General features: G+C 37.9%; 2 protein-coding genes across 2 annotated transcripts in view; one reads left to right on the forward strand and one right to left on the reverse strand.

The window, feature by feature from the left end:
• The first annotated feature begins 830 nt into the window (after positions 1-830).
• LOC131218814 (cytochrome c oxidase subunit 6a, mitochondrial) overlaps positions 831-12,577 on the forward strand; it is a 28,120-nt gene continuing 16,373 nt past the window's right edge. The window contains exons 1-3 of the mRNA XM_058213639.1: positions 831-985; positions 3,659-3,765; positions 3,930-3,972. Of these exons, the coding sequence (XP_058069622.1) occupies positions 877-985; positions 3,659-3,765; positions 3,930-3,972 (259 nt within the window). The 5' untranslated portion in view covers positions 831-876. The remainder of the gene's footprint in view (positions 986-3,658; positions 3,766-3,929; positions 3,973-12,577) is intronic.
• LOC131218813 (uncharacterized) lies at positions 9,393-10,027 on the reverse strand. Its single transcript, XM_058213637.1, has 2 exons — positions 9,934-10,027; positions 9,393-9,835 (listed from the first exon to the last, which is right to left on the reverse strand). The coding sequence occupies exons 1-2, from the start codon at positions 9,997-9,999 to the stop codon at positions 9,440-9,442; spliced, it is 462 nt and encodes a 153-aa protein (XP_058069620.1). The 5' UTR covers positions 10,000-10,027; the 3' UTR covers positions 9,393-9,439.

A 12,577-nucleotide genomic window follows, 5' to 3' on the forward strand; every position in this document is an offset into this window, starting at 1 on the left:
TGCTTGGTGGACTATGAAATTGCAATCAAACGAATGTAATGTGTAAAAGGTGCATATGGATGGATGGCATTGATAAAACACATGCATCAATCGTGAGGCCTATAAAATGTAATGGATTTCAAAATTCACTATCCTATCAGTCCAAGCTGGATGGAATTTCAAAGGAATCAAATTCAGCTCAATACCATCTAATCTCACTTAATGCCAAGCTCCAAAGAGTAACGGGGTTTCCAAATTAGCATGCGTGAGAGTCATCTTTCGGAACATAGGCAACGTGAATTTTAAGGTTTTAGGCTTGATTTTACGCTCTTTATCACTGCAAAGGCCCACCTGAGATTTTGATCGGTGTTATATTCGGTGTCAAAGCAAAACATTAGTCGGTGCACCTGGCGGACGGTGTGGATCTCATCTACAGTTGCTCGCGGCACGACCGGCCTGGCTTTTTCCTTAGATCCCTGGTTAATAATGCCCGGGTGGTAGACTCCCAGGAGTTTCAACTCTTGGTCAAGGGTTCGAGTACCCATTGGTGGTGAAATTCCACCAATGTGAGTGTGTGGGGGTGTGTGTGCGTGTGTTAAAAAAAGAAAAAAAAAAAACTCATTCAACCGTCCATTTTATCTCAATAAATCGAATTATCAACACACTGTTCTAACGTAAATTTTGGTACACGGCCCATCTAAAAAAGGATCGACCAAATTGGACAGTCTAAGTCGGATGATGTTTTGTACAGCGTAATGGATGCGTACCAACCATCATACCAGGGCACAGTACGTAACGAAGCTGTTTTCCATCTCACGTGCATGCCACGTGCCTCATCCTTCTATATAGCGATCCTTCGAAGGGCACAAACGGAAAAAGGGCAAAAAAAGAAAATAGATGGCGATGGCGATGGCGAGATCGGGAATTCAAGCCGCCCTTCGAAGAGGCGTTCGCAGCTCTCCTTCCAAGAAGACCTTCTCTTCCTCCGCCCATCACGACGACGCCCGTAATTTCCATATTTTCCATAAATGTCCTCTTTTTTTTTTTTTCTCTTTTTCTTTTTGTAAATTTTCAAATATCTACTTCATTGTTGTATCTTGCAATTTCTCTTCTTATATGAAAACTCCTTAGTCATTTCATTTCTTTAAGAGATAATTTTATACAGGGGCCGTCTTTTCCTCTCACGTGTCATACGTGTAGGACATCCGAGCCGTGCAAAAGGTGGGCCACACTACGGAGATCATCCGCCGTGATGATCGGCTTGATCCATTCATTAGGTGAGCAACACCTGTATGAGATCATGGGTTGTGTGTTGATTTCGACTGTGTGGCCCACATTTTCCATTGGGGAAAGATGGGGCTGTTTCTTGTCGCGGCCAGCGCATATTCGTGATTGTTCTCTTATATATATATATATATATATATATATATATATATATATATATATATATATATATATATATATTATCGTGAACTCGAACGGGAGTTGGATGTGGACTGTTCATCAGGTGAGTCCGACTGTGGATCGGTGATGGTGGGGAGGTCTTGGTGATTTGATGATCTAACTGTTCTATTGTTGATCTTTAAGTTGATGGCTGAAGAGTACCAACCACGGTTGGCATTTAATGGGAAAATGTAGTGAGATTAGGTCAGGGAGGAAACTAATTGCAATGAAGTTCACCGAACCAGATTGAAAGTTTGAATCATGCAAGAGAAAAGACGCAATGCTTGAGCAAGCTCAACAGTCTTCTAGCCTCGTACTAGAGTGTTGAAGTTATGCCATGGAAAATCAATCTCCTTAGGCAGAGTTTGCTTATAATAACTCTATTAAATGAACAACGGGATGATCACCTAGGAAACCCATTGATTTGATCTCTTTATCATTGGTTGCTCGCACTAGTAAAGATGCTGAAGCATTCTCTCAACATGTCAAATAAATCCATGATGAGGTCTGCTGGAAGATTGCAATTAGTGCTGAAAGTTATAAAGATAAAGTTGATCCTCATTGACGTTTTGCTCAATTCAATGAGGGTGATATCGTGATGCTCATTTACAACCTGAGAGATTTCCATCTGGCATCTATCACCAGGTTCATTCAAAGAATGTTGGATCTTATTGTGTGGAGAAAATGCTTATCTATTAGAGCGTCCACCAGATGTTTAATTCAGTCATATCTTTAATGTTGAAGACTTAATGATGTCTTTTTGTCACCACGAGAAGATTGAAGAATGTGCCATCCACCTTCCCCCAACACCTAAAGGAAATATAGAAGAAATTGAAGATTTGCTTGATGATCAAATTGTTTCCACAAGGCATGGTGGATACAAGAAGCTTTTAGTCCTTCCCTGAGGAAGACAATGATCGACCTCATCACGTCCTTCCCCGTGTCACCTTTTAGTAAGACCTGGAGTACCATGGAAGCATGTTTTTCATTAATTAGTCTGAGAAAGTCCTGGGACATTGGAAGTAATCATTTACAAGTTAGTCCTATGAAGTTGAACATATTTCAATTTCCTAAGTTTTTGCATTATGAAAGAGGGTTCTAGCATTTTTGTAAGAAAGTATTGGAAGTTGTTATCATTTATGAGTTAGTCCCAAGAAGTTGAAGATAAAGTCATTGTGTTTATGAAAGGAGGTTAAATAGTGGATCCTATGTCATTGTAACTCAATTCAGATTTAGAATGAATGAAAAGTTCTTGAGTAAGGTGCGGCTCCTTATCCGTAGAAGTAGAGTCTAAGTAGAGAGACTCTACTCCAAACTTTCTTCTTTCTTTCCCCTTCTTCTTTCATACCTTCTTCTTCTTATCCCCTTCGTCTTTTGTACCTTCTTCATCTTTTCCCTTTCTTTCTTGCTTATGATATTAAACCCCCCATCCCTTTAGAAAAAAAATAAAAAAATAAAAACTCCTGCATCATTATTCCATCCATTCTACATCAGGGCATCTGGCTTTTCAATCTATCATGCATACGTGTTTCCATTGGTGATTTCATCATGGGAATCATGTCTTTTCCTCTTGGTTCTCCTTCAAGTGCGTTTTTCCTCATGCTGTGTTACTGGGCAGTTACTGACTTTGTGGACTGTTTGGGACTACATCAGGTTTTTCATTAAAACAAAAAAGAGGCATGTATACCGTGTTCTTGTAAAGGGTATGTGTTGATTGTGGTCAAGCCACTTACTGATCACCCACTTGTGTTTTTTCCTGACTATCCTCTTAGGGATGTTTCCTTCTGTTGTTGCAGCAGTGACAGGCTGATTTCGCGTTGAATCTACTTGGGATTGCATCGCATAGTCACCAATATGACTTGTCTGTTTGACAGCCGGTAGTCTGACTTTTGAGTATAGTCGAAGCCGTGGATTACAACTATGCCCCCTTGACAATGGGACCAATGTTTTAGATGGTCTGTACTGTCATGCACTGTATATTTTGATAATTCTCGCACTCAACATATCAAACACATCATATTATCTAGCTCTTTGTTCTTTTGTTTTTGGTTTCTAGTTCAGTGCTCGAATAGATCATCGATGTCGTCTTTACATAACCGATTTTCAAACCATCTGGAGTGGATTCTCTTTTTCTTTCTTTGTTTTGTTGCCTCCTTTTTGCATCTCAACTTTTTGAAGAAATTATAATAAATAACAATATTAATATTAATAATCCAAGTTGCTGTCCTTTTGTCAGATGAAACGGCTAAATGGGAGAAGATAACGTATCTTGGCATCGCGACTTGCACTGTTCTAGCAATTTACAACCTATCGAAGGGTCATCCTCACCATGAAGACCGTCCGGTAACCTTTTTTTTTTTTTGTTTTTTTTTGTTTTTTGTTTTGTGGGAGAGTTCAAATCTTGGACAGTTTTTTTTTTTTGGTAATTACTGAGTTTAGAATTCTTCGGCTAAATTTCTAGTTTTATTTAATCTAATGGGGTTCTACTGTTCTGCTTATGTTTGCAGGCATACCCGTATTTGCATGTTCGTAACAAGGAATTTCCTTGGGGTATGTTTCGTTGCGTTATTTGGTTCCATCTTTGCTTTTTTACTATCACTGTTATTTCTCAAAGAAAAAAGAAGAAAGAAACTAATGTTCTGCTACATTCTCTAAAAGCCCTGATGGTTAATAATCTTGGGAATTTATATTGGTTGCATTTGTGTTAAAATGTAGTATTGAATTTTGATATCTTTGTTCAATATTATGTTACCCTAATCATCGGCCAGTCCTTTTCCGTAAGTAGTTTCAACTTCTCATGCTACATTGGACTATTTGTGTGGGGTTTTCTTTTCCTGCATGCATGAATCATCTTCATCTAAGCCTTATTGCAGTTAATTGGGTTAAGCTACATGAATCCCTCTCCTCCATTCCACTATCAAGGGCTACACCTTTAGTTAGAACATAGGTCATCAAGTCTTTTCTTACTACCTCCATCCACATCCTTTTGGGCCTTCCTTGACCTTTTAGAGCCTTCAACTTATACCAACTTGCTCCTAACTAATATAGTTCTTGGTCTCTATTGCACGTGACCAAACCATTGAAATCTACGTTATCTCATCTTATTACCTATTGATACTTCTACTCCTAAGTTCACTCAAATCCATTCATTTCTAATTCTATCCTTCCTCATCTTGCCACTCATCCATCCCAACATCCTCATTTCAGCTACACTTAACCTATGAACATGTTGTTCTTTAACTGTCCAACATTTTGTTCCATAAAGCATGACTGGTCTTCTAGCTATCCTATAAAAATTTCTTTTTAGTTTGAAAGGTACACGACGATCACATAAAACTCCAGAGGCACATCTCCATTTCTTCCACCCAACTTGAATTCTATGTGCAACATCGTTTTCAATCCATGGTATCCGATGTCATTTAAGTTTATCATTCCTTCTATCCCTATGCTTTCAGAGTGGTTGTCATTTAACAAGTTCTAAAAATAGCCTCTCTACCTTTCATTAACCTCATTGTCTTTTATTAGTACCATTTGGTTATCGCTCTTAATGCACCTAATATGATCTTAGTCCCTACCCTTCTCTCTCATTTTTGCATGCTTGAAAACGTTTTTCTCACCGTCTTTTGTCCCAAATTTATTGTAAAGATCATCACAACCCTTACATTTAGCGTCACTACTCTCTTAGTTGTCTTTTTGGCATTTCTATGTAGTTCAAAATTTTCATAATTTCTAGTCCCTTGCTAGGCGCTTTGAAACATGAACACTTCTTGTGAATAACTTTTTGTACGTCTTCATTGCACTACTAAGTTTCCTTATATGATTTGGCCTTTCCTTTGCCCTAGCCAACCTTTGCCCATTTCTCATGGCACTCGTGTTTCGATGCAGTGTGTCGCTTACAGGGAACGTTCTAGCATGAATTTGGAATGTCATATTGATTGGATTCATGATAGAAGTTATGGTATAAGTTTGGTGCCATTTGCCACAACACTATCTCTGCTTGGGAACAGGAATGAGAATGGATAACTCCCATAAGCTCAATGTAATAGACTATTAGATAGGTTGATTACAATCAAGCACTATCCAATAGTCTAGCACATAGATTGTTTACAATCAATGAGTTTCCTACATGCATTGGTTGATGCTGAAGAAAATCTTGATGCTAATCTCTTATGTTATTTATATGTTCCTTTGACATTGGCAAAATATGCCAAATCCATACCCATTTGGTTGTAAGTTGCAAGGAATGGGATTCTTAATTTATCTAAACAGTCTATGGAGTCTTAATGCCCAAGGATTAATGTTCAAGAGGCTGGCAGTGTATGAGCAGACCTTAAATTGGTTTGGCTAAAGGGGTTTGTTCATAAATGACTAGGGGTGTCAATGGGCTGGGCTCGGGCCTGCCAAAATCAAAATTTTGAATAGGTCCGGTCCAACGGCCTAGCCCAAAACAGTTCAAAATCTGGGCCAAGACCAACCCCAGGCCTGCCCTGTTGACAGCCCTATAAATGATAGTGGGAAAGTGGTTGTTCTCAACAAAGTCAGGAAGCAGGAGCAACTCAAAAGTGTAGTATAAGCATTGTTTAAACTTTAAAGACTTGGCAACTCAACCCAACACATTTAGCTGGGAGTCGAGTCGTGACTCGCCTAAGTTGGGGCTGAATCACCCTAATTTGTCCAAGTTGGGGTGACTTATGGTATCGAACTATATAGGGCCCGACCGAGTCCCAATTGACTTGGATAAGTCTGAATCTCATAAGGCTTCTTTGAGTCTTAAAACCACGAGAATAAGTGGAAAAATGCTGTGAACTTTGCGTTCATTTTGCAAACTATCAAAACAAATTTATTGAGTGTCAATTGAGATGGTTCATCCATGTTCTGAAAAAATGGAGAAAACGCTTGTAAGGATGGGAACTTGTGGTGAGGGCCTGAAAAGAGGACAAAGGAAGAGCTAAAAGGACTTGGGTAGAGGTCGTGAGATGCATATGAAGGCCTATTTGCTTATTAGAGATAAGGCTGTAGGAATTTTTGGTGAAACAAGATTTCTAACGTGGACCCCAAATAGTTGGGATGGTGCTATCAATAATGATGATGATTAGAAATAAATTTATTTATTAAATAATAATATGATGTAATTGTTAAACAATTGGTTCAAAAATAAGAAAAAAATCGAGTTTACTTAGAATTCCAAGTTAGAGGTGCTAACTGCTAAAGATGGATTTGGAGTAAGTGTTTGTAGTAGGTGGTGGCACAAGAGGGAATGTTCTGAAGAGGAAGTTGAAGCTAGAGGTGTACACCAAGTCGAATCGTGTCGAGCCGGCCTCAGCTCGACTCGGTCAGTAGCTACCCTCGACTTGTGTTCGGCTTGGCTCGGTCACCGAGCCACTTTGTCCAACTCGAATTGACTCGGTCAGCAGCTCGGACCAGTTCGTGCTTTCAATATTCTGAAAATAAAAAATAAAATACAAACTAAAAACTAAAAATATTCTAATTACAACAACATTAGAAATTTTTTTTACTGTCGTTATTTACTAATTATTACTATAGAGGGGATTTGTTTGCCGAGATCGAGCTGCTATCTAATTCTTCATATATGTACTTGTTCACCTCTCCCGAATCAGAAGGTGGAGAGACCCTTTTATTGTCCTCTCATATAGTTTGAATTAGATTTTTTAAACTTTCTTTGTGAGCAAATTTATATGTAGTTCCCAACACCCTGTAAAATGCACCAAGACTGGAGAGAAACTTGGATGGTTTGCCACGGGCAAGCAGTTCTTTCGAAGTCGAGTTCAAGTTTTCGAATTTAAGTTCGAATTGAGTTTTCGAGATGAGTTCAAGTTCGAGGTCGGAAGTATCGAGACCTAACATTTAATAACACAATAAAATTGAAAATAAAAATAAAATACAAATTGAAAACTAAAAATATTCTAATTATAACAACATTACAAATTTTTTTTTATTACTGTCGTTATTTACTAATTACTTCTGGAGAGAGGATTCATTTGCTGAGCTCGAGCTGCTATCCAATTCTTCATATACGTACTCATTCATCTCTCTCGAATCAGAAGGTGGAGAGAGCCTTTTATTGTCCTCTTGTATAGTTTGAATTAGATTTTTTAAACTTTCTTTGTGAGCAAATTTATATGTAGTTCCCAACACCTTGTAAAATGCATCAAGACCGGAGAGAAACTTGGATGGTTTGTGACAGGCAAGCAATTCGTGCTTTCGAGTTCGAGTTTTCGAATTTGAGTTTGAGTTGAGTTTTTGAGATGAGTTCAAGTTCGAGGTCGGAAGTATGGAGACATAACATTTAAAACACTATAAAATTGAAAAATAAAATACAAACTGAAAACTGAAAATATTATAATTACAACAACATTAGATTATTATTATTATTATTATTTTTTTTACTGTCGTTATTTACTAATTACTACTGGAGATGGGATTCGTTTGCCGAGCTCGAGTTGCTATCCAATTCTTCATATACGTACTCGTTTACCTCTCTCGAATCAGAAGGTGGATAGAGCCTTTTATTGTCCTCTCATATAATTCGAATTAAAATTTTTAAACTTTCATTGTGAGCAAATTTATATGTAGTTCCCAACACCCTGTAAAATGCACCAAGACTGGAGAGAAACTTGGATGGACGGGCAAGCAATTCGTGCTTTCGAGTTCGAGTTTGAGGTTTCGAGTTTTCGAATTTGAGTTCGAGTTGAGTTTTCGAGATGAGTTCAAGTTCGAGGTTGAAAGTATCGAGACATAAGTCGAGTTCGAGTTATACATCGAACCGAGTCGAGTCGAGCTCGGGCTAGCTCGAACTCGTCTCAAAAAATTTTCGAGCTCCAAAAATAAGCTCGACTCGGCTCGAACTCAGTTTTGAATTGAGCTTTTTCAAGTTGAGTGAGTTGATTTACCTAGCTCGGTTCATGTACAGCTCCAGTTGAAGCAGGAGCATGATTAAGTGGGGATGACATTAGACTAATTTGATTGAGTGATTTCCTATAGATGGAGGATCATGAATGGGATTTACATATCATGGAGGCTAGAAATAGTCCTGTTGCTGACAATGTAGTCATTTGCAAATGTAATACCATGTTGACAAATCTAACTTAGAAAGCGAAGTGTTTGAATTAACAACTGGTGTTTTGAGTTGGAGTGAATATAAGAAAGTCGGTCTATGGTGAGTGTCATTGCTTGTTATACATGTAAAGTGGATGTGAGAGAACTCTAACCCAATTGCTAATGTGAGCTCTGATTTTTCTTAGTTGTCATTTTTGTTCGAGTGGGTCATTCACTTGCTCAATGTCGAGTAAATGTTGCGCCTGTATATAGGTCATGTTGATATTGACATGATGAGGCGTTTGATTTGGGAAGGAGAAAGAAAAGAGGATAATTGATATTCCACACTCTGCACAATAAAGAAGTTGGTTTTTATAAGGTTTTATTCTTCTGTAAGAGAATCTTTTCATGTGTCAACTCAAACGTTTTTTTAATTAAGATTGATTGGTTCCTGATATTCTGAGAAGAATGTCTAATGACCACATAGTCAATGTTGTTAAATCGCATATGCGATCGTGTGCGATTGCATATGCCTGTGCGCATGCATATGCGATCGCACATTTTTTTTTTAATTATGAAAAAAATGAATAAATTATTATATGCCATTGGCCCTTGCAATACATTTAATTAAAGTAAAATAAAACCAATTACATAATGAATTAAATATTAAGTCATCATTCATCAACAATTCTATATTCTACAACATAGTTAACTCAACATTTAATAAATATGAAATATCAACATTCAACATTCAACATTCAACACTACATCAACAATCAATATTATATGACTTAGTAAACAAAATGAAGAAGTTATTTATTTATTATTCATCTAATCATATACTATATATATTGATCTATTTGCCATTGTGGCATATTTCCACCACCATCATCATCACCATCATCATTCGAGTCATCTCCTTCCAGATACACTTCTTTCGTTTCTTCATCATTTGTATGTACTAATACTTCATCAACATCCAATGGTGGATCTTTTGCTTGATCATTATCCCCATATCCTTCTTCCATCTTTTCAATCTCTTCAACGGGTTGACGACTACTACTCGCCCCTCGATTCCCCCCATCTTTCGCCTTTGAGTGGTACCTTCACCAGGTGTTGATTTGTATGCGGTATCTTCAACTCGTGCCCATGTCAGGTCCTCTCCAGTAAATACCGGGTCTTCTGTCTCTACGAGCCACTCGTTATCTGTATCAAACTCATTTAAGTAGATAGGGTCAAAGAAACCGGGCTTTTCTTTCCTAGTTTGGAATTGTTCTTGCAATTTTTTATTATGTTGAACGAAAACCAAATCGTTGAGCTTTTTTTGCTCAAGGCGATTCCTTTTCTTGGTATGAATCTGTATGAAAGAAAGCGCATTTGACATTAGTTATCTAGGTAATTAATTTAGCTTAGGCCTTACACTAAAAAATCAAACTTTACAATTACTAAACTTACCGCCTTGAACGTGCTCCAATTGCGCTCGCAACCACTGTCAAAACATGTGAGTCCAAGAATCCTCATAGCTAGCTTCTTTAGAGCTAGATCCTTCCTGTTCGAGTCCACTCCATAAGCAGCCCACCAGTCAACTGAGAAAAATAGTTTAAGTAGGTTAGACACTTTGTAGGAAAACTATTTGTAAGAAACCAAGACTGACATTCATATCAGTACTTACTGGATAATTTCATTGTCCGATGCCTGATTACGATATCCCTTGAGAATATTACCTCACTCTTTGTATAGAAGTCCGACAAAGTTGAGATCTTGTCTTGTTCTTCTCTGTCTGGAATCATTCTCTCCAAGACATCAATAAATCCAATCATATGCATAGTAAGTGCTTTTGCTGGATCGACAAAAGTAAATAAACATACTGGGTTAAGGATGTAAGCAGCCGGATATAATGGAGATGACATTTGGCTGCCCCATCTTCTATCTATAATATCTAAAATTAGCTTGTAATCACGATCTCTATAGTTAAAATGTTTCATGATCTTATTTTTCTCCCTCTCCATTGCATCATATATGTAGCCCATTGCAGGCTTCTCATCCCTGTCCACCAATCGCAACACAGTAGCTCGGATGCTTTTAGTGCCTTTGCCACTTGTGTCAAAAAACTTTGCGAAATGATTATTTGTTGAACCTGTTTCCCTTCAGCCTTCTTTGACCAAGGCCCACTTGTAAAATCGGCCAACACTACAAAGCTTCTAAGTTTTGATTTTTTTGCATGTAATCTTTGTAATGTTAAAAAGGCTGTAGCGAAGCAGGTGATTGCTGGACGTAGCAAGTTACCCCCAATGTGTTTTCTCATTCGACTGAGAAGAAGGGCATGTTTGTACATAAAGACCGTGATTCTTCTAGCCCTTCCAATCACACTTATAAATAACCTACCTATATCTTCTAACATAAGATCAACACAATGGGCCGCACAAGAGGCTGCATTGTTTGTAATTACTTGTATAACATATTCCTCACTTATTTCCTCAACTGCATTATCTAGTAAACTAAACAAGTATTCTCCTGTGTGTGAATGACCCGATGCATTCACGGACTTCAAGAACATTGTCCCAGCTAGACAATTTACCAAAAGGTTAATGAGAGACCGACCGGATCTATTGGTCCATCCATCGGCCATTAGTGAACACCCATATGTTTTCCACGATTCCTTATATTCAGTTATGAAGGATCGTGTATATTCAACTTCAGTTTTCAGGCATGTCTTCCTCATTTCATGATATGAAGGAGGTTTAAGCCCAGGTCCAAATTGACCTATAGCTTCAACCATTATATTTTGAAGCTTCTTGATTTAACGGCGTTGAAAGTAATGCTGTTTTGGTAAAACCACTTAACAATATATTGAATATTGGTTTTCCTATCTTTTTATTTATACCGGTTCTCTAAAATTGTTTGAGCCAGCCCTTTGCCTCGACCCCTTTAGTCGATCACATCCTCGGGGTGTGGTCTACACCATCTATCCATGTGCTCATGCCCTCGGGCTTTTTTCGAGATTGTTGGTTGTACTTGTGGTCAAGACCGACCCGTCGAAGTAGGAGGAGTGGGATAAGCTTCATCTATATTAACTACGTTTATATCTTCATATCCATCTTGTTCCAAATATTCTTCATGTCATAGGGCACTATCGCATCTCTTTCTTGACTGTTTTTCCATATACTCCATGATTTCCCTTCGGATTTGTGGAGTAATTTTGTCACACGCTTTTGCATTTGACCTCGGTAAATGTGCAAGGTATTGCTTGTGCCTTGCAATGCCACCGAAACCCACATACCCACATAACTCATATACTATGCGAGTCATATCCGAAACACTACGTTAGTGCTTATACTTCTAACCTGGGTCATTCGACTTGGGTTTCAAAGAGGAAGATTGGGATGAAGATATTATGTTGGTGGTGTGTGTATTGATTGCTAGTAGCCTAGTACTAAAAAGTAACTAGAAAGTAAATTAAAAAGTAAAAACTAAAGTAAAGTAAGAGACTAAAGAGATGGGACTTGGGGGGGGGGGGGGCGAGAGAGAGAGAGAGAGAGAGAGAGAGAGAGAGACTTACACTAGTAGTAGACTAGTAGTAGAAACTAGAAAGCAAGAGGGGAAAAAAAAGGAGATAGAGAGAGAAAGAGTTGAGTTACACTTGCAGAAAAGGAGAAGACGAGGGAAAAGAAAAGGAGAGAGAGAGTTGAGTCACACTTGTAGACTTGTAGTAAAAGAGTGGGGAGAGAGATATACACACAAACAAAATTACAATTACAAATTTAAAAAGAGGTTCCAAATTCTTCAATCTTAACTTCTTGTCTAAGTTGTCTTCACTTTTGCCTTGAGTCCTTGACCCTTGAGTCTTGATCTTGATTCTAGAATTATGTAGAATGTAGACTTGTGAAGTTGTGTTGTTGTAAGTTGTAAGTTGTAACAGAAGTCACTAACACAACGCTAACTTGTAACTTGTAACAAAGTAATAAACTAAAAAAAAAATGTTAGAAGTTGTTAGAAAACTTAGAACTTAGATATGATTAAGAAACTTTAAGAGAAAATGAGATAGAAAGAGAGAGTGGTGAGTGTGTTGTGTGAATATTTATAACTTGGAAAAATTAGA

The sequence above is a fragment of the Magnolia sinica genome, chromosome 11 (assembly GCF_029962835.1).
Source record: "Magnolia sinica isolate HGM2019 chromosome 11, MsV1, whole genome shotgun sequence".
In the NCBI taxonomy this organism is placed as follows: domain Eukaryota; kingdom Viridiplantae; phylum Streptophyta; class Magnoliopsida; order Magnoliales; family Magnoliaceae; genus Magnolia; species Magnolia sinica.

What these genes read in the sequence shown, in the direction of transcription:
- LOC131218813 (XM_058213637.1), bottom strand. Translation starts at nt 9,999, where the DNA reads ATGAGGATTCTTGGACTCACATGTTTTGACAGTGGTTGCGAGCGCAAT. An exon ending in ATTGGAGCACGTTCAAGGCG is followed by an intron (nt 9,836 to 9,933) that starts GTAAGTTTAGTA and finishes TCTTTCATACAG; the next exon opens with ATTCATACCAAGAAAAGGAA.